The sequence below is a fragment of the Erythrolamprus reginae genome, chromosome 4 (assembly GCF_031021105.1).
Source record: "Erythrolamprus reginae isolate rEryReg1 chromosome 4, rEryReg1.hap1, whole genome shotgun sequence".
NCBI classification, from domain to species: domain Eukaryota; kingdom Metazoa; phylum Chordata; class Lepidosauria; order Squamata; family Dipsadidae; genus Erythrolamprus; species Erythrolamprus reginae.
Window position 1 is genome coordinate 21975331 of NC_091953.1, and position 22877 is coordinate 21998207.

The 22877-nt window shown below is 41.6% G+C and overlaps 1 protein-coding gene across 2 annotated transcripts in view; it reads right to left on the reverse strand.

The window, feature by feature from the left end:
• Nucleotides 1-22877, reverse strand: part of CRYL1 (crystallin lambda 1) — a 61818-nt gene that overhangs the window by 14010 nt on the left and 24931 nt on the right. For both annotated transcript variants that reach the window (XM_070749811.1, XM_070749810.1), the window contains exons 4-6: nt 16228-16389; nt 12017-12211; nt 4782-4887 (exon numbers count right to left, since the gene is read on the reverse strand). In XM_070749811.1, the coding sequence (XP_070605912.1) occupies nt 4782-4887; nt 12017-12211; nt 16228-16389 (463 nt within the window). The remainder of the gene's footprint in view (nt 1-4781; nt 4888-12016; nt 12212-16227; nt 16390-22877) is intronic.

A 22877-nucleotide genomic window follows, 5' to 3' on the forward strand; every position in this document is an offset into this window, starting at 1 on the left:
GCGATATAGGTAGGTCTTGAGTAACTTGCGAAAGACAAGGAGGGTGGGGGCTGTTCTAATCTCCAAGGGGAGTTGATTCCAGAGGGCCGGGGCCGCCACAGAGAAGGCTCTTCCCCTGGGGCCCGCCAAACGACATTGTTTGGTCGACGGGACCTGGAGAAGGCCAACTCTGTGGGACCTTATCGGCCACTGGGATTCGTGCGGTAGAAGGCGGTTCCAGAGGTATTCTGGTCCAATGCCATGAAGGGCCTTAAAGGTCATTATCAACACTTTGAATTGTGACTGGAAACCAATCGGCAGCCAGTGCAGGCCAAGGAGTGTTGTAGAAACGTGGGCGAATCTAGGAAGCCCCACGATAGCTCTCGCAGCTGCATTCTGCACGATCTGAAGTTTCCGAACACTTTTCAAAGGTAGCCCCATGTAGAGAGCGTTGCAGTAATCGAACCTCGAGGTGATAAGGGCATGAGCGACTGTGAGCAATGACTCCCTGTCCAAATACTTCCAGGAAGTTTGAGTTATTTCAAATGTTACTTGTGACTAGTGCACATATGCATATTTGGCTTTTTAAATTTACAATATTTAGTCATGATCTTTGTGTAAGTGGTTGGATGTAAAATCAGGACTCTACAGAGGCCACATAGCAAGCTCTGCATGAATATGAGAAAATTCCTACTCGTGATCTCAAGAAATACAAAGCATTGGAAGTGATGTGCCGGTGCCTGGAGGCTGTTGGGGCCTGGATGGGTGTCAACAAGCTCAAACTCAACCCAGACAAGACGGAGTGGCTGTGGGTTTTGCCTCCCAAGGACAATTCTATCTGTCCGTCCATTACCCTAGGGGGGGAATTATTGACCCCCTCAGAGAGGGTCCGCAACTTGGGCGTCCTCCTTGATCCACAGCTCACATTAGAGAAACACCTTTCAGCTGTGGCGAGGGGGGCGTTTGCCCAGGTTCGCCTGGTGCGCCAGTTGCGGCCCTATTTGGACCGGGAGTCATTACTCACAGTCACTCATGGCCTCATCACCTCGAGGCTCGACTACTGTAACGCTCTCTACATGGGGCTACCTTTGAAAAGTGTTCGGAAACTTCAGATCGTGCAGAATGCAGCTGCGAGAGCAATTATGGGCTTCTCTAAGTATGCCCATATTACTCCAACACTCCGTAGTCTGCATTGGTTGCCGATCAGTTTCCGGTCGTATTTCAAAGTGTTGGTTATGACCTATAAAGCCCTTCCTGGCACCAGACCAGATTATCTCAGGGACCGCCTTCTAATATTAGTTGCTTCCACTTACACACACAATGATGTTTAGTGCAAATTCCACAACCTACTCTAGCTGTTATGACCTTCACAGCATTGGTAAATGGCTATAGTTAAGTGACAGGCCAAGAAGCCTTTTAAAGCTGTTACTTTGTACAATATAAAGAAAAAACAGGTTAAAAAAGTACTTTTTCTTTAAAAAAAAATTAAAACCTTAGGTTATGCATTTTTACTGATATGTATTTCCTGTTGGCATGATCTGTACTGAGATTTAAAAAAGCAAATTCGGGTGAAGCTAATTAAGAATTTGGTTGTTAAAAGCCAAATAACTGGTATCTCAAAGTGTTTTTGGGAAGGTTGAAAACAAGCAGGTAATCCTACCACTTCTGCGGAACCTGAAAAGATTAGATCTACGCACAGAAGGTCCGTTGTTTCATGATGACACAGTAATAGGGTACCTGACAAAATTGTTTTAGTAGCACTGCACTGCTTGCTGGGGGGTTTTTAAAGCGTTTTAGTGCCACTGCCAAAATGTTCAGTTCCAGGACACAAAATCAGTACTCACCAACTATTTAATTCAGTTGGGTGTCCTTAAATTACCTTTTTCTATGAAAACAGTGTGTGTTTCCTTTGTCCTTGGTTCTGTTTCTTTTTTGTTCTCATGTTTCTTTTCTCTTTGTTTGCAATGACTTGCTGTTGGCATTTGCTCTTTATTCCAAAACTTCTGTTGTTGGATACAGAGTTCTCTTCCCAGGAACGAAAGCTGAAACTCTGCTCTTGTACCTGTTGACTTTGAGGCAAGTCTCACAGGTATCTGTGGGCTTTATTCCTATCTAAAGCAGGATCCTCATCAACTGCTCACATCGGGGCTTCTCAATCTCAGCAATTTTCAAATGGGTGGACTTCAACTCCTAGAATCCTCACCCCAAACAGAATGCATCCTAAAGTTGCTGAAACTGGGAAGCATGGACTAATAGCGTCTTCTATGGTTATTTAAACAGTAGTGATTTCTGACAGTCTCAAAATGGGTGAACAGTGCAGTCAGGCGGTAGGGAAAGCAAGTAGGATGCTTGGCTGCATAGCTAGAGGTATAACAAGCAGGAAGAGGGAGATTATGATCCCGCTATATAGAGTGCTGGTGAGACCACATTTGGAATACTGTGTTCAGTTCTGGAGACCTCACCTACAAAAAGATACTGACCAAATTGAACGGGTCCAAAGACGGGCTACAAGAATGGTGGAAGGTCTTAAGCATAAAACGTATCAGGAAAGACTTAATGAACTCAATCTGTATAATCTGGAGGACAGAAGGAAAAGGGGGGACATGATCGAAACATTTAAATATATTAAAGGGTTAAATAAGGTCCAGGAGGGAAGTGTTTTTAAAAGGAAAGTGAACACAAGATCAAGGGGACACAATCTGAAGTTAGTTGGGAGAAAGATCAAAAGCAACATGAGAAAATATTATTTTACTGAAAGAGTAGTAGATCCTTGGAACAAACTTCCAGCAGACGTGGTAGATAAATCCACAGTAACTGAATTTAAACATGCCTGGGATAAACATATATCCATCCTAAGATAAAATACAGAAAATAGTATAATACAGACTAGATGGACCATGAGGTCTTTTTCTGCCATCAGACTTCTATGTTTCTATGTTTCTATCCTTGAGCGGATGGAACTCACCAATGGCTGAGAGACACTAGAGGATTCTTTACAACTTGGTTGTGTGTCTTGTGTGGCCAATCACATTTGGCAAACAGAAAAACTAGAGTAGAGTAGAATATAGAATTTTATTGGCCATTTAGCTAATGCAAAAGTTGTAGTCATGCCAGGAGAATAATAGTACAGTGATACCTTGTGTTACAAACTTAATTGGTTCCGGGACGAGGTCCTTAAGGTGAAAGATTTGTAAGACGAAACAATGTTTCCCATAGGAATCAATGGAAAAGCGATCAATGCGTGCAAGCCCAAAATTCACCCCTTTTGCCAGCCGAAGCACCCGTTTTTGCGCTGCTGGGATTCCCCTGAGGCTCCCTTCCATGGGAAACCCCACCTCCAGACTTCTGTGTTTTTCGATACTGCAGGGGAATCCCAGCAGGGGAATCCCAGCAGTGCAAAAACGGGCACTTTGCTGGCAATGGAAGTCCGGAGGTGGGGTTTCCCAGCGAAGGGAGCATCAGTGAAATCACAGCATCGCAAAAACACCGAAGTCCTTGAAACCCCACCTCCGGACCTCTGTGTTTTTGTGATGCTGCAATTTCACTGGGGCTCCCCTTGCTGGGAAACCCCACCTCCGGACTTCGGTTGCCAGCGAAGTGCCCGTTTTTGCGCTGCTGGGATTCCCCTGAAGCATCACAAAAACACGGAAGTCCGGAGGTGGGGTTTCCCATGGAGGGGAGCCTCAGGGGAATTCCAACAGCGCAAAAACGGGTGCTTCGCTGGCAACAATACAGGGAGGGTTTTAAAAGTTCAAATACTCGCTAAATACACACAAAAATAGCATTCCTCTACTTCGCGGAAATTCATTTTCCGCAGGTGGTCTTGGAACACATCCCTCGCGAAAAACGAGGGATCACCATATTGCTCTTGAGTTAAAATGATATATAGAAATTATGCCCCAAATTTGGTGGAGGGGTATGAATGTTGTTTGGTGGTGGGCACTTAGAATACTGAGCCCACTGTTATGTGTTGTGTGAATGTTTAATGATTATATTATTAATATGAAAATCAATTAAAAAAAATATTTTAAAAAAGGGAGGGAAAGTTGAGAGAAAGTTACGTGATAACGATGTAATGTGGGTTTGGCACCCCTGGCATGTATCTGTGTACACACATACATATATAAGGGGAGACAGAGAAAAAGAAGGAGAATATTCTTGATGTAATCATGACTTTGGGGAGTGGACAAAATGACTGTACGTATCTGTTCATGGAAACGCTATGATTTATGCACTTGCATCAGGTGACACAATACCAGTAAATAATCCCAACATTTGCATAATATTACCGCACATATGTCATCATTTTAATGTCATTAGGATCGTAACAGAAATTGCTGATCAAGACCTATCAGAAAAGACTTAATGAACTCAATCTGTATAGTCTGGAGGACAGAAAGAAAAGGGGGGGACATGATCGAAACATTTAAACATGCTAAAGGGTTAAATAAGGTTCAGGAGGGAAGTGTTTTTAATAGGAAAGTGAACACAAGAACAAGGGGACACAATCTGAAGTTAGTTGGGGGAAAGATCAAAAGCAACGTGAGGAAATATTATTTCACTGAAAGAGTAGTAGATCCTTGGAACAAACTTCCAGCAGACGTGGTTGGTAAATCCACAGTAACTGAATTTAAACATGCCTGGGATAAACATATATCCATCCTAAGATAAAATACAGGAAATAGTATAAGGGCAGACTAGATGGACCATGAGGTCTTTTTCTGCCGTCAGTCTTCTATGTTTCTATGTTTCTATTTAGTTGACGAATGTCTGCTATTTAAATATTCACAACATTTACAAACCTTCGGCGTTTAGATGCATCGTTTCCAGAGGTCCCATAAACGCATATCGCATTCCCAGGCCATCAGACATCACAAGGTCTAGATCATCTGGTGATATTACCCCATCCTGCATAGAAAAAAAATATTAATTATGAATGTTAAAGAACAGTAGAATTCAAATTTAGTCTATAATTCCTTTATGGATAGGAAATGCTGGAAAACAAAAGGGTAGAATTAATTGTAGAACAAAAGTTGTTGATGTGTCTATCAATCTGCATGGTAGTTTACAGAATAATCTCGAGGTTCGACTACTGTAATGCTCTCTACATGGGGCTACCTTTGAAAAGTGTTCGGAAACTCCAGATCGTGCAGAATGCAGCTGCGAGAGCAGTCATGGGCTTACCCAGGTATGCCCATGTTTCACCATCACTCCGCAGTCTGCACTGGCTGCCGATCAGTTTCCGGTCACAATTCAAAGTGTTGGTTATGACCTTTAAAGCCCTTCATGGCACTGGACCAGAATATCTCCGAGACCGCCTCCTGCCGCACGAATCCCAGCGACCAATTAGGTCCCACAGAGTGGGCCTTCTCCGGGTCCCGTCAACTAAGCAATGTCGGTTGGCGGGCCCCAGGGGAAGAGCCTTCTCTGTGGCGGCACCGGCCCTCTGGAACCAACTCCCCCCGGAGATTAGAACTGCCCCTACTCTTCCTGCCTTCCGTAAACTTCTTAAAACCCACCTTTGCCGCCAGGCATGGGGGAATTGAAACATCCCCCCCCCTGGGCACGTTGAATTTATATATGGTATGCTTGTGTGTGAGTCTGTTAGTTTGTGGGGTTTTTTTTAAATCTTTAAAATTTTAAATTGTTGATTACTTATGATTTGTCTTTTTACATGTTGTGAGCCGCCCCGAGTCTTCGGAGAGGGGCGGCATACAAATCCAAGTAATAAATAAATAAATAAATAAATAATAAATAATATGGTCTCTCAGATTATTTCTGATGGCAGGGGAGAATGGGCCAAAGATGTCATTTTTTTTTTTTAAAGAAATTCAGTACTGCTGGGCTTTTGTTTTTAATTTGGATGTAGCAAGCTTAATCTGAAAGCATAGAGCGCCTTACTTATTTAGCTGCAAATGGGAAAACCATACAAAATTATTATTTTATTATTATTATTTATTAGATTTATTAGATTCTCGCGAACTCAGGGTGGCTTACCAAATAAAGTAAAACAGTGATTTTAAAAAATGTACAATACCGTTAAAACATTGAGAAAAGTAGAAGTAAAAACTCAATGTAAAACAATCAATCACCCCTCATTCATACTATTGGCCGGAGTGGAACTATTGCTCACAGCCCCAGGCCTGATGGCATAGATGTGATTTTAACGCCTTTTGGAAGGTGAGGAAAGGTGGTTCGAATCTCCAGTGGGAGTTGGTTCCAGAGAATGGGGCTGCAACAGAGAAGGCTCTTCCCTGCGGACCCGCCAGTCGGCATGGTTTGGCCGATGGGACCTGGAGAAGGCCAACTCTATGTGACCTAACCAGTCGCTGGAACACGTGAGGCAGAACGTATACCTCTCATTTTGAATGATTTGTGCCTGAGGAGCGGAGGGATCAATGGCATAATCTAAAGGGTTCTTAGACGAGCTAAGTTCAACTTGAAATAGACTTTATTTTTGGCAGTTGAAATCTCACCAGGCACAAAGTTGACTCACTCTTCATCCTTCCGAGTAGTAGTGGGTTACTACCAGTAGGGTAGGGATGGCGCACCGATAGCTCCCTCTTCCTGCTTGTTATACCTCTAGCTATGCAGCCAAGCATCCTACTTGCTTTTCCTGCTGCCCAACCACACTGCTCACCCACTTTGAGACTGTCAGAAATCACTACCCCTAAATCCTTCTCTTCCGAAGCTTTTGCTAACACAGAACTGCCAATACTCAGATTGAGGATTCCTTTTCCCCATTATTTTACATTTGGAAACATTAAAGTGCAGTTTCCATTGCTTTGACCATTTATTTAGTAAAGCTAAATCATTTACCATATTACAGACGCCTCCAGGAATATCAACCCTATTGCACACTTTAGAGTCATCGGCAAATAGGCAAACCTTCCCTACCAAACTTTCCCCTATGTCACTCACAAACATATTAAAAAGAATAGGACCCAGAACAGACCCTTGTGGCACACCGCTTGTAACCTGTCTCTGCTCAGAATACTCGCCATTAACAATAACTCTCTGATGTCTACGCTTCAGCCAGCTGCAAATCCACTGAACTATCCAGGGATTAAGTCCAATCTTCATTAATTTATCTATCAGCTCTTTATGTGGAACCGTATACTATGTTGTCTGCCTGTCGCTATCCCGTGAGAAAACGATGCAGTATCATTGATATTTTGCAGCTTTTCACCATATGAAATACCAGTTTCCACTAAAGTATGATTTGGGAGGATTTCATTCACCTTTTCAACTGGGGTGTGGGATGTTTTATGTGCCTTATGAGAGATGGAAATGGACAAACATGATAATTAAATACAGAACATGCAACTGCCATATACGTTATTACACGTTGGCTGCATTATGAAAGCAATCTGCATGGCCTAAACATGCCCAGCGCCTTAAGTTTATTAAAGAGGCAACTCCCAGCTTCCAAAGGAGGCATGCCACCCGATGCTGTTTGAAGCTCAGTTAGCATCCAGAGGATACGTTTTCTAGCAAACCAGCACACCCAAAAGCAAGATAGGACAGGTTGCCCCGTTCAGATTCACCTGCCTGTTTTTTGAAAGCTCTTCCCAACAACATAGTTTCAAATGTATGGTTTTTACAATAATCTTGCTTTAGAATATATGTTCTTGCGAGAAAATCAATTCTTTTTTTTTTATGTCTTCCGATCGAAGACCAGATTATAAAGAGAAAATTGCATTAAACAGAAAAAGATTAAAAATAATCAAAAGGAAGACCATCATGGCATTGGCATCCTTCAGTCTCGAAAGACCATAGTATCATACTCTGGATTCCCCAGAACATCATAGATACATCAATATAAGCAGCAACGTAAGACTTGTAGTCCACATTTTTCATAATAATAAAAATTCCAGGAACTTCTGCTGCACGAATCCCAGCGACCGGTTAGGTCCCACAGAGTTGGCCTTCTCCGGGTCCTGTCGACTAAACAATGTCATTTAGCAGGACTCAGGGGAAGAGCCTTCTCTGTGGCGGCCCCGACCCTCTGGAACCAGCTCCCCCCGGAGATTAGAATTGCCCCCACCCTCCTTGCCTTTCGTAAACCTCTTAAAACCCACCTCTGCCGTCAGGCTTGGGGGAATTGAGACACCTCCCCCGGGCCTATACAGTTTATGCATGGTATGTTTGTGTGTATGTTTTTTGTTTTTTAATAAAGGTTTTTTAGTGATTTTAAATTATTAGATTTGTTATACATTGTTTTATTGTTGTTGTGCGCCGCCCCAAGTCTACGGAGAGGGGCGGCATACAAATCTAATTAATAATAATAATAATAATAATAATAATAATAATAATAATAATAATAATAATAATAACAACAACTTGATCACAGATTCATTCCTGAAATAATGGCATAAATAACCAATCATACCAATGTATTTAAAAATCTTTTCATTAAAATGGGATTTAAGAAGTAAAATGTGTGATCAGATGTAGTTCTTAGTAATATAGAAGCCATGGTGGCTAGAATACAGTATTGCATGCTAACTCTGCCAACTGCTAGCAGTGTGATCCTGAACAAGTCAAGCTTGACTCAGTCTTCCATTCTTCTGAGGTTGGTAAAATAAGGACCCAAATTGTTGGGGGCATTGTGCTGACATTTGTAAGTCACTCAGAGTGTTGGAAGGCACCATGAAGCCATTGCTCATGCTTAATATTTTAGAGGCCCAGAGGGCTACAAATCTAATAAATTAAATTAAATTAAATTAAATTTGTGGACCCAAACTAAGAACAGAATCACACACGCGCACATACACACACATTAAACTGCTGTAATTTCAACTAGTGTTTTCTCATGAACTGTATGTAATGATAATTGCAGGAAATATAAGTATATTAAGAACAGATGTGAAACAGGATTACAACTGGCACATATTCTTCAAGTAGACATGTTCTTACAAGCTATCAAGCTATTAGCACTGCCTTTTAAGAATTTTTCAACATTTGGGATATATATTGTTGAAAGACTAAATCCAACAGAATTTTTAGAATTCACAGATTTCAAAATTGTCGTGAATATTATAATAGCTTCCATCATTCTTAACAACTGGCAAAGAAGAAAGGTATATACAAGTGTAACTTTTCTTTAAATGAAGTTTAACTTTGTAAAGTGAATCAAATTCAGAATTGTATCACTATAAAGAAAAATCTTACTACAGTATATCTCCTTTTGAAAAAGCCCACATCCCAAAATGATTCTGGACTATCAGCATAAAGAATCCCGAACCAAAGGTATGCCACATTCTGGTTCACACTTACATTTATGAGACCAGTGGCTGCTCCCTTTTGTTAGAAGAAACTCCAAAAACTTCCACAAGTTTAACAACTGAGAGTTCAGAACTGAAAATGTTCCAAAATCAAGGAACAGGTCTGCTGGCAAGAAAGAACTTATTGGGATTTACTCATGAGCAATTGTTTCTGAAGAGTATAACTATTATCACAATCTGGTTATAAATACTCAGTTCTCAATGCCCATGCTTTAAATGGTTGTTCACCAATTTCTGACTTTAATTTGATTTCAAATTTAACTGATAACACTAAAATTCGGACCAGAATATCTCCGGGACCGCCTTCTGCCGCACGAATCCCAGCGACCGGTTAGGTCCCACAGAGTTGGCCTTCTCTGAGTCCTGTCGACTAAACAATGTCTTTTGGTGGGACCCAGGAGAAGAGCCTTCTCTGTGGCGGCCCCGACACTCTGGAACCAGCTCCCCCCAGATATCAGAGTTGCCCCCACCCTCCTTGCAAGCTCCTTAAAACCCATCTCTGTCGTCAGGCATGGGGGAACTGAGATATTCCCTTCCCCCTTGGTTTATAAAATTTATGCATGGTATGCTTGTATGTATGATTGGTTTTTTTAATTGGGGTTTTTAAGATTATTTTTAATATTAGATTTGTTTACATTGTCTTTTTTATTGTTGTTAGCCACCCCGAGTCTTCGGAGAGGGGCGGCATACAAATCTAATTAATAAATAAAATAAATAAATAAAATAAAATTCTGCTTTCCATTTTGTACTCTTCTGAGAGTATTTAATGTTCTACAGTTCTAGCATGTTGGACATTTGAAAGTCAATTTTACTTGAAACAGGCCAAACCTAGAGTGGAAAATTACCAATATAATTAAACCAATCCTTTGCAACATGACACTTAGTAAAAGAATCTCTTCAAAACTGCAATGTGAGAAAACAAAGCAAGAAATTGGAACATATGTATAGCATATTTATAAACAGATAATCAAATAGATTACTCAAGCAACATGTATATCATTAGTTCTTGCACAAGTGCCTTTTGAAATTCACATAAAGTAAGAAATCTCAATATAATAATAAAAATAATAAAAATAAAAATAATAAAATAATAATAAAAATAATAATTATTATTATAGAAACATAGAAACATAGAAGACTGACGGCAGAAAAAGACCTCATGGTCCATCTAGTCTGCCCTTATACTATTTCCTGTATTTTATCTTAGGATGGATATATGTTTATCCCAGGCATGTTTAAATTCAGTTACTGTGGATTTCCCAACCACGTCTGCTGGAAGTTTGTTCCAAGGATCTACTACTCTTTCAGTAAAATAATATTTTCTCAACAACTTATTATTATTATTATTATTATTATTATTATTATTATTATCATCATCCCAGGAGACAGCAGAATTGAGAAGAAGCAGCTAGAGAAATTAGTGAAATACGAAGATCTAAAAATCGAGCTGCAACGACTCTGGCATAAGCCAATGAAAGTGGTCCCAGTGGTACTTGGCATGCTGGGCGCAGTACCAAAGGATCTCAGCGGACATTTGAAAACCATCGGAATTGACAAAATCTCCATCTGTCAATTGCAAAAGGCTGCTTTACTGGGATCGGCAAACATAATTCGCTGCTACATCACGCAGTCTTAGGTGCTTGGGAAGCGCCAGACTGGTGATGAAATACAAAATCCAGCATAGTGATCTCGTTTGCTGTGTTATACTGAAATAATAATAATAATAATAATAATAATAATAATAATAAAAAATTAGATTTGTATGCCACCCCCTCCGATTTTTTTTCTAATGTTTTCATTTTCATGTTTAAAACATATTTGTTTCTTTCTATATTTCAGCTTTATCAGGATAAAAACAGAATCAAACTTCCTGTTATTATATGTCAATAGAATATGAAAAAAGCCTTAAAGCTACTATATTATGAAATGAATATTACTTTGACTCATTAGTCATGTTATCTACTTTAATTTTATTATAGTTAATACAGGATTATATTGTGTTTATTAAAGATGGTGTTGAAGTATTAACCTCTACTACATGATAGACCGAATCCAGGTACTACTGAATTTATGTTTAATGAGTAGTGTGTTTATTTTTGCCACCAGTTCTCTCTTGATCAATTGTTCCCTCCACTCCACAAACTTAGTTATGCAGGAAAAGTAATATTAGACCCAATGTTCACAGCATATGGTGGTCTCTTATCCAGTAACTAGCCTGATCTCACACTAGCTAGCTTGTTCCAGATTAGCAAAGAATAACTATGTATTGCCCCTAGCTATCAGTTTAGACTCTTTAACACAAAGCTCAAAGGCAACATATACAAAACTATTAAAATATATAGGACTATCCTATCTGTCTATTAATCAGTCTTATTGATCAATCACTAGATCAATTAAACTGTTGGATATCTTACTGAGTTCCATAAAACAAATTTCTAATACGTTAGCTTATAACAAGTCCCATATATTTTTGAGCAACTATGTACGGTATAGTGTTAGATTATAAAACTAGGTCTGCATATCACAGTAAGCGGTGATGTAATTTTATTTAATAGTGATTTAGTATAATCTATGGACCCAGTCATTTTTTGAAAACTATTATTTATGGCTTAGTGCTTTACATACAATGCCAATTTTGTCTTATTCAACAAATCCAGTTAAACAAACCCAAACTCAATGCAATATGTATGCCAAATTTTAAGCAATGTACTGTAGACTGAGGACGTTAGAAGAATAGAGATCATGCATACCCCAACGAGTCTCCATGTTTCACTAATAATAGCATATTGAAGTCGGTTCAGAATAAATCCATCGATCTCTCTTGTTAATTTAACTGGTGACTGTCCTATATTCTTCATCAACGCATAGGTTTTCTCCATTGTAGAAGGGTCTGTTTCTGGATGAGGAACTAATTCAACAAGCGGCACATAATATGGTGGGTTTACCTTGAAATCATTTAAAAAGAGAGAGAGGGAGGGAGGGAGGGAGAGAGAGAGAGAGAGAGAAAGAGAGAGAGAATGTTAAGAGATATATCATTTAATCAGACAACCCTACAGTAATTTTAAAGCCAAAGGAGCACAAGGGCAGTATTATCTGATCATAACAAAATCATCTTGTCCTCATAAGAATCTGGCTGCCTGAAGCCTAATATTTTAAGATAAATATAAAGGACAATAAAGCACACTACAGAGTAGATCTCCATGATGCATTCCGATTATATAGAACTGCAGAAAAAACAATTGCTGCCAACCTGCCTTCCATTGAGGACCCATATACAGTGGAACCCCGACATAAGAGCTGCTCTACTTAAGAGCAACTCGAGATAAGAGCTGGGAGGGGAGAGATATTTTTGTTCTACTTACAAGCCCAAATTCGAGATACAAGCGCCAAGGAGCTGTCTCCTGAAGCCAAACGCTAACTTCCGCGTTCGGCTTCAGGAGACAGCTGCGAAGCGGCGCGCGTGTTTTAAAAGGTTGCAGCCGGCCTGGGGGGCTCGGGGGGGTGCTTGCAGCTTTCTTTCTTGCTCTTTTTCTTTCTCTCTTTTACCTTCCCTTCCTCTATTTCTTCTTTTCTTTCTCCTTCCCACCTTCTTCCCTCCCTCCCTCCCTTCACTCATTCCTCTCTTACTCTCCCCTTTCATAAGTTTCCTTCCTTCCTCTGTTCCTGTCCCTTCCCTCTTTCCTTCCTTCCTTCCCACCCTCCGTCCATTCATTCACCCATTCCTCTCTTGATCGCTTAAAGCCGGTCCCTGGTGCAAAAAGGGTTGGGGACCTCTGTCCTACAGGATTGGGTGGCAGAGAAGTTGAACATATGTAAATTTAAAAGTTTAAGAAAGTTTACAAGTTAAGTGAAAGAAACTTCATTATTCATTTATATGTACATGTACATTTCTTCATTAAAAACATGTCTTTCTGCATAATTTAGACTAACTTTGTGATTTTTTTGAGGGCTGGAACCAATTAAAATTATTTACATTAATTCCTATGGGGAAAAGTCGTTCGAGATAAGAGCTGCTCGACTTAAGAGCCCAGGTCCGGAACGAATTAAACTTGTATCTCGAGGTACCACTGTACAGTGATCCCTCGATTTTCGCGATCTCGATCTTCGCGAAACGCTATATCGCGATTTTTCAAAAAATATTAATTAAAAAATACTCCACGGTTTTTTTGCTATATCGCGGTTTTTCCCACCCGATGACGTCACTCTCTTCCTTTCTCATCTTTCTTTCTCTCTCTCTTTCTCTATCTTGCTTCTTCCTCTCTCACACTCTCTTCCTCCCTCTCTCATCTCTTTCTTTCCTTCTTTCTCTTTCTCTATCTCTCCCCCTCTTGCTCTCGAGCGGCGGGCGGCGGGCGGGCAGGCGAGCGGCGGGCGGGCGGGCAGCAGCGAGGAGCCGAAGATTGGGGTTTCCCCTTTGCGTGGGCGGCGGGGAAGATCCAGGGAAGGTTTCTTCGGCCGCCCAGCAGCTGATCTGCTCGGCAGCGGGGCAGCAGCGAGGAGCCGAAGATCGGGGTTTCCCCTTTGCGTGGGCGGCGGGGAAGACCCAGGGAAGGTTTCTTCGGCCGCCCAGCAGCTGATCTGCTCGGCAGCGCGGCAGCAGCGAGGAGCCAAAGATCGGGGTTTCCCCTTTGCGTGGGCGGCGGGGAAACCCCGATCTTCGGCTCCTCGCTGCTGCCGCGCTGCCGAGCAGATCAGCTGCTGGGCGGCCGAAGAAACCTTCCCTGGGTCTTCCCCGCCGCCCACGCAAACTCCACCATCTGCGCATGCGCGGCCATGGAAAAAGGGCGCGCATGCGCAGATGGTGTTTTTACTTCCGCACCACTATATCACGAAAATCGAGTATCGCGAGGGGTCTTGGAACGTAACCCTCGCGATACTCGAGGGATCACTGTACTGCACGAGTCAAAAAGAGGGTGGGGAAAATAGTTGCTGACCCCTCGGATCCTGGACATAAACTGTTTCAACTCCTACCCTCAAAATGTTGCTACAGAGCACTGCACACTAAGACAACTAGACACAAGAACAGTTTTTCCCCGAACGCCATCACTCTACTAAACAAATAATTCCCTCAACACTGTCAGACTTTTTATTAAATCTGCACTTCTATTTCTATTAGTTTTTCTCATCATTTCTATCATCCTTTTCCTCCCACTTAGGACTGTATGACTGTAACTTGTTGCTTGTATCCTAAGATTTTTATTAATATTGATTGTTTCATCATTGCTTATTTGGCCCCTATGACAATCATTAAGTGTTGTACCACATGATTCTTGATAAATGCATCTTTTTCTTTTATGTACGCTGAGAGCATATGCACTAAGACAAATTCCTTGTGTGTCCAATCATACTTGGCCAATAAAAAATTCTATTCTATTCTATTCTATTATTAAACATTTCTCATTTCAGTGTTGCTGCTCAATATATTTATTATAACTCAATTGTGTGCCATCATATCTCCAGGCAGAGGTGATATTCAACCATTTCGGACCAGTTCACCCAAACCGGTAGCAGAAATCGCAGTCTACCCGCCCTGACTCTATGACGTCCTATATAGGGACATTTTTCAGGCCTGGTGCATGCGTGGAAGGCCAGGCACATGTGAGAAAGGCAGGCGCATGTGCAAACCAGCAATGTACATGCATGAATCAAGGGTGTGTGGCGAACCGGTAGCAGCCAAATACGAAACCAACCCATCTTCAGGGCTGTTTGTTTGTTTGTTTGTTTATTTATTGTATTCATATGCCACTCATTCCAAAACGGACTCAGAGTGGCTAACAAGTAAGCTAAATACAACAATAGTAAAATAGAGAAATAGTAAAAAAACAGTCAGAATAAAATCAATAATATAATAAAAAGCAATATACTAAAAGAACCATACAAACACTACAGTCAATCTAATTCCAGACCTGCCGGAAAAGCCAGGTCTTAACGGCTTTCCGGAAGACCGGCAGGGAGGAGAGAGTGCGAATCTCTAAGGGCAGTTGATTCCATAGGGTTGGAGCCACCACAGAGAAGACTCTTCCCCAAGGTCCCGCCAACCGACATTGCTTGGTGGACGGGACCTGGAGAAGGCCGACTCTGTACACCCTTACTGGCCGCAATGTGGTATGAGGTTGGAGGCGGTTCCATAAATAGTCTGGCCCTGAGCCATTTAGAGCTTTAAAGATAATAACTAACACCATGAATTGCGTTCGGAGACCGACTGACAACCAATGCAGCTCGCGTAAAGATGGAGTATAATACAGGTGTACTTTGGTAGACCTGTTATTGCACGCACCGCTGCATTTTGTACCAACTGAAGTCTCCGAATGCTCTTCAAGGGTAGCCCCATGTGGAGTTTGTAAAACTGTTGTCACCACAGATTTAATAGGAAGCCTTGCGTTTTGTAAGTGTGCATTTCAGAATGACAGCTTCTTAAAAATTTCCCATGCCATATTTCATTAAAGGCATATAGAAACATAGAAACATAGAAGACTGACGGCAGAAAAAGACCCCATGGTCCATCTAGTCTGCCCTTATACTATTTCCTGTATTTTATCTTAGGATGGATATATGTTTATCCCAGGCAGGTTTAAATTCAGTTACTGTGGATTTACCAACCACGTCTGCTGGAAGTTTGTTCCAAGGATCTACTACTCTTTCAGTAAAATAATATTTTCTCATGTTGCTTTGGATCTTTCCCCCAACTAACTTCAGATTGTGTCCCCTTGTTCTTGTGTTCACTTTCCTATTAAAAACACTTCTCTCCTGAACCTTATTTAACCCTTTAACATATTTTAATGTTTCGATCATGTCCCCCCTTTTCCTTCTGTCCTGAAGACTATACAGATTGAGTTCATGAAGTCTTTCCTGATACGTTTCATGCTTAAGACCTTCCACCATTCTATAAATCTCTTTCCTTTGACTTCCCATTTAGGCTTTAAAAAAACCCCATATCTCCAAAATACCTTGAGATACTTACGGGATGTGCAACTATACACTGCTTCACATGCTTCAGTCCAGTGAATAATTTTGAAGGCAACAGAGTCGAAGTTGAACTAGCTAGGATAGTATCATTATTCACTATTAGATCTAACTGAGAAAAAATCTTCTTTTTCAGTTCTACATTCTCAGGTACGCACTCCTAGAATACAAAATAGGTAGATTAAAATATATAATGGAGGCCTTTGACAAATATTTCAATACAATTAGATGCTTTTGGAACACAAGCTATGCAGTGCTTAGAAATGTTTATTAGTCCGTCCTGCAATTTAGTTCACTAGCATTATTGACAAATTGTAATACATCCTGTTACTTTTGGAACAAAAACCTTTGCTTTTCTCCTAATCGCTGAATCATTCTGCAAAGGAAAGATTACTTTCAAATACTTCTGTAACAAAGTCACGGAGTTGGAGAGCTGTGAGGGTACTTGTACAACGGATAAATGAGTGGCATTGAATAGTGTTTTTATGAAATGCTCCACCTGAAACCCAAGCCACTTCCCCCCAGATCTGGCAATAATCATTAATGGGAGGCTGAATACCCTCCGAAACTCAAGCCTTATGCAAAGTCACCGAACAGGAGCATTTGCAAAGAATTTCTCTGTTGGAGAGACAATTGTATTCAATTTGTTGGACTGAACGAAATAAAAGTCCTTGTCTTCAGGGATGGATTTATGGTTTTTTGTGAGACTGACTCCCTGAAGAACTAGATTAAGTTCTAATAATGGGTTGCATAATGTATTAAAAGCTACAAAACTATAGAACCTATTCATAAATGGAAAAAGCAGTTTCAACAGCTGAATCCTCACCAGGGTAAGACTGAGCGGTTTTTAAATGACTCGAATACAGGATTGCCCATTTCTGTACTGACAGGTATAACATTTTTCATTTGTAGAGAAACCCTTAATTTCAGAGCTCTGACTGACCTTAGTCTAAAATGTCAATAAGGTCCCTGTAATGCACCTTTCAATTTTAACAGAATCTCGCTAAAACATTCCTTGCAACATCCCTAATTAGAACATAATGGGATTGGACGACAGAGAGGTCAAATACATTAAATTAAATTAAATATTGATTCCTTCTGACAATGTCAACTTGCTGTTGAATTATTGCCTTTCATTTCTGTATTAAAACTCTATATACAGCCACTTTACTATGAAAAAGTATGCAATTTAGATCAAATCAGATACCAATTTTGTAACACTACAGAAAAATTAAAGTTTAGTGCAAAACCTTGACCAGAGTGACATACGAAGAACTGTATTCCTAAAATTGTTTGAGGTTAGGATAAGAAATAAATTTGGTTATGATTAAATGATACCCTGCTCCGCTTGTTCCAAGCTGCCGCCACGAACATTTCCTGCCGGCGGGGGCCCCGTTGCCCTCCGCTTCACTCCTCTCAGCTCACTCGCCACCCGCCTGCTTCATTCCTCTCAGCTCGCTCGCCACCGGCCTGCTTCATTCCTCTCAGCTCGCTTGCCACCGACCTGCTTCATTCCTCTCAGCTCTCTCGCCACCCGCCTGCTTCATTCCTCTCAGCTCGCTCGCCACCCGCCTGCTTCATTCCTCTCAGCTAACTCGCCACCCGCCTGCTTCATTCCTCTCAGCTCGCTCGCCACCGACCTGCTTCATTCCTCTCAGCTCACTCACCACTCACCTGCTTCATTCCTCTCAGCTCGCTCGCCACCAGCCTGCTTCATTCCTCTCAGCTCGCTCGCTCGCGACCTGCTTCATTCCTCTCAGCTCTCTCGCCACCTGCCTGCTTCATTCCTCTCAGCTCGCTCGCCACCCGCCTGCTTCATTCCTCTCAGCTAACTCGCCACCCGCCTGCTTCATTCCTCTCAGCTCGCTCGCCACCGACCTGCTTCATTCCTCTCAGCTCACTCGCCACTCACCTGCTTCATTCCTCTCAGCTCGCTCGCCACCTACCTGCTTCATTCCTCTCAGCTCGCTCACCACCCGCCTGCTTCATTCCTCTCAGCTCGCTCGCCCGCCTGGCTCCTCTCAGCTCGCTCGTATGCCTGCCCGCCCGGCTCCTCTCACCTCGCTTGCTTGCCCGCCTGCCTGACTCCTCTCACCTCGCTCGCACAGCCACACCCCAAGCAGCCACAACATTGGATAATCCAGAATGTTGGATTACTGAAGGACAGATAACTGAGACTCTACTGTATTGTGATATACTTTTCCTTTCCATAAATATAGCATCTGCTAAATAAAAATTATAGTTCCAATGGATAACTTTTTTTTAGACAACTAAAATGCATTTGGAAAAAGTATTTTCAAATTTTTGGGGTGTCATGAATTTTGAAGAACCCTGATTTTATAAAGAAACTATATTGGCCAAATGTAATGAAGCCAACAGCATCTGTTGAACCATCAACATTTTCTTAAAATAACAAGACATATGTGTCTTGTTATTTTAATAGCAATACCATGTTTTCCCAAAAATAAGATCCTGTCTTATATATATTTTTGGAACCCTGAACTAAGCCCTTGGCTTTATTGCCATGTACTCAAAAGCCCAATTGGGCTTATTATCAGGAGATGTATTATTTTGGGGGAAAGAGAGTATTATAGCTTGTTGATCGAAAGGTTAGCAGTTCAAATCCCTAATGTCACATAATGGGATGAACTCCCATTACTTGTCCCAGTTTCTGCCAACTTAGCAGTTTGAAAGCACATAAAAATGCAAGTAGAAAAATAGAGATCACCTTTGGTGGGAAAGCAACAGCGTTCTGTGCCCCTTTGCCATTTAGTCATGACCACTGAGATGTCTTCAGACAGCCCTGGCTCTTCGGCTTTGAAATGGAGCTGAGCACCGCCCCCTAGAGTTGGGAATGACTATCACATACGTGTGAGTGGATCCTTTACCGTTACATGTTATTTTATAAAAGCTACAAATGTTTTACTGTGCTGAAGTACATTGCTTTTTGGCATGTAACATTATTTTTCATCCATCTGAAGCCATAAAGAAATTTTATCTTATTCAAACTGGCTGGTGATCTGTGGATTATTTCATTCTTTGTCTTCTGAGTACCACATGATTTGCTTTATTGGCTCCAATTGTCTGCTTTGCAGAAGTCAGAGACAAATACTGCTTGCAAGATGTTTACTCTGGTTCCCTCTGGCATACAATTACCTTGATTTTATGGCTTAATCTTTAAGGGGTAACGAGGGAAAGGTCACACCTAGAAATGTAAATTTTTCCATGGAATTTAAAATAACTTTTTAATATGTATTTTTTAACCTTATTCATTATATTGAAGATTTGTTTTCTCTTTTGTGAGTAATAATTCCACAGTTCCTTTTATTTAACTTGAGATATTCTATTACTTGGTTTACAAAAGTAGGGGCAGGGGTCATAGACTAGAAAAAGAAATATGCATTTGCTTTCATTTCACTGTTGCGTTAAATGATTTCATCTATTTCCTAGTGTGCAATTCTCAAACAGCATTCAAATATTCAAGGGGGGGACTCTTGATTCTGCCTGTCATTAGGGCTCTGGTTTTAGATCAGTGGGTTTAAATTTATTTATTTATTTATTTATTTATTTATTTATTTATTTATTTATTTATTTATTTTGTCCAATACACAATGAGGGTTTTAGTGGGTATATATCTATATACACATAGTAAAATACATGATGAAGGTTATAGAGGGGATACTCATAGTAAAATACAGTGATACCTTGTCTTACAAACTTAATTGGTTCCGGGACGAGGTTCTTAAGGTGAAAAGTTTGTAAGATGAAACAATGTTTCCCATAGGAATCAATGGAAAAGCGATTAATGCGTGCAAGCTCAAAATTCACCCCTTTTGCCAGCTGAAGCGCCCATTTTTGCACTGCTGGGGTTCCCGAGGCTCCCCTCCATGGGAAACCCCACCTCCGGACTTCTGTGTTTTTGCGATACTGCAGGGAAATCCCAGCATCGCAAAAACAAGTGCTTCGCTGGCAACGGAAGTCCGGAGGTGGGGTTTCCCAGCGAAGGGAGCATCAGTGAAATTGCAGCATCACAAAAACACCGAAGTCCTCGAAACCCCACCTTCGGACCTCTGTCTTTTTGAGGTGCTGCGATTTCACTGAGGCTCCCCTCGCTGGGAAACCCCACCTCTGGACTTCTGTTGCCAGCGAAATGCCCATTTTTGCGCTGCTGGGATTCCCCTTCTGGGATTCCCCTGCAGCATCACAAAAACACGGAAGTCCGGAGGTGGGGTTTCTCATGGAGGAAAGCTTCAGGAGAATCCCAGCAGTGCAAAAATGGGTGTTTCGCTGGCAACGGAAGTCCGGAGGTGGGGCATCCCAGCAGCGGCGGTGGGTTTGTAAGGTGAAAATAGTTTGTAAGAAGAGGCAAAAAAATCTTAAACCCCGGGTTTGTATCTCGAAAAGTTTGTATGATGAGGCATTTGTAAGACGAGGTATCACTGTATATCTAAGAAATAATAGAAAAGAAGATATAGTAATAGAACATATCAATGAAAGAATAGAAGAAGAGATATAGGAATAGAAGAAAGGTATAGGAGGTATAGGAGAGCAATAGGACAGGGGACGGAAGGCACTCTAGTGCACTTGTACTCGCCCCTTACTGACCTCTTAGGAATCTGGATAGGTCAACCGTAGATAATCTAAGGGTAAAGTGTTGGAGGTTTGGGGATGACACTATGGAGTCCGGTAATGAGTTCTACGCTTTGACAACTCGGTTACTGAAGTCATATTTTTTACAGTCAAGTTCGGAGCGGTTAATATTAAGTTTAAATCTGTTGTGTGCTCTTGTGTTGTTGTGGTTGAAGCTGAAGTAGTCGCCGACAGGCAACTATAAATCTATAAATAAATACAGCCAACTGCCTTATTTAGCAAATCACAATCCAATGTCAACTTCATGTGGTTTGTGAATCTAGCCTCTCTTTGAAAGAGGGGTGGGGGGTGGAAGGAAGCTAGATATTCATACAGTGGTACCTCTACTTAAGAATGCCTCTACTTAAGAACTTTTCTAGATAAGAAGAGGGTGTTCAAGTTTTTTTGCCTCTACTTAAGAACCATTTTCTTCTTAAGAACCTGAACCCGGAAAAATTTCCCAGGAAATTTGAGAGCGGCATGAAGGCCCGGCCAGTTTCCTGCCATTTCCCCTTTAATCCCGGCCATCTGGGCTGCCAGAGGAGCCTTTTGGTGGCGCTTAAGGAGGCTTTGGCAGTCCAGAGCGAACAAAGCATTTTCCTGTCTCTGGGCACTTGGACAGGGAATAAACCTTTGCCAGTGCCCAGAGAAAAGAAACGCTCCCTTCGCTCTGGGCAGCCGAGGAGTCACCACAGCGAAGGAAAGGCGCCGGCTACAAAGCGAGCAAGCGAGAGGAGACGGGAGCCCTTCAGCATGGGAAGGAAGAGGCAGTAAGTAGCAGCAGCCAGTGTACGGGAAGCAGCCTCGCACCAGGTGTATTGGAGGCACATGCTCCTCTTCGCCGCCTCAGAGTCCCTCTTTTTTTTTTTAAGCCTTAAAGTTTTGGATTTTTTTTAATTCCCCTCACCCCACCTTCTTCCTTCGGCAGCGACTGCCCTCGTCCTCTTCTTCCTCCTCCTCCTCCCACCTAAATTCCGAGCTTTTCTTTCTTTCCTAATGGGTTTGCAGGCATTATTTGCTTTTACATTGATTCCTATGGGGAAAAAATGCTTCTTTTTAAGAATGTTTCTACTTAAGAACCTGGTCACATTGGTAGTAAAATTTAGATTTAATTGGATTGTACCAGAAGTTAACTACGCCCATCAATTAAAAAGCCAAATAAGTCCAAAAGAGATATAGTAGTACTGGTCAACTTTGTCTGAATTGAGAACATAATTAGTTCTATTTATGATTTAAAAGAGAAATCTTTAGAGAATCCCAGAACCTAGATACCTGAGTGGGAAATTAAAAGCCCTATATGGTTTAGGACCAGATTACCTACGCGACCGTCTTCTGCCTCATGTGTCCCAGCAACCAGTCGGGTCCCACAGAGTCGGCCTTTTCCAGGTCCCGTCAGCCAGGCAATGTCGTCTGGCGGGGCCTAGGGGAAGAGCCTTCTTTGTGGCAGCTCCGGCTCTTTGGAACCAACCCCCTCCGGACATTCATACCGCCCCCACCCTCCTGGCCTTTCGTAAGTCCCTGAAGACCCATCTTTGCCGGCAGGCATGGGGGGCCGTGAATGTTAAGAACTAACTCCGGCCGGTGTCAAGAATGGCCCAATCTAGTTGGATGAACAGGGATGATTCTGTTTTTAGGAAAAATGGGATTTTTAGAATTTTTAGAACATTTTTAATATTAGATTTCTCACACGTTTTGTATTTTGTATTTATTTTATTGCAAGGCGCCCTAAGTCAGTTGAGAAGGGGGGAACAAACAAACAAACAAATAAATAAATAAAAACAAACAAACAAACCCTGTAAGGTGGGAAAGGCGCAAACATTTCTGCTCTCTCTCTCTCTCTCACACACACACACTCACACACACACAAACACACACACACAGTTACATTAAAGAAGTCTTAAAATGAAGCCAGGGCTCTATCCCTAAAAAGCAGAAGTCTTCAAACTTGGCAATTTTAAGACTTGTAGACTTCAACTCCCAGAATTCTCTTTGCTGGCTGAGGAATTCTGGGAGTTTGAA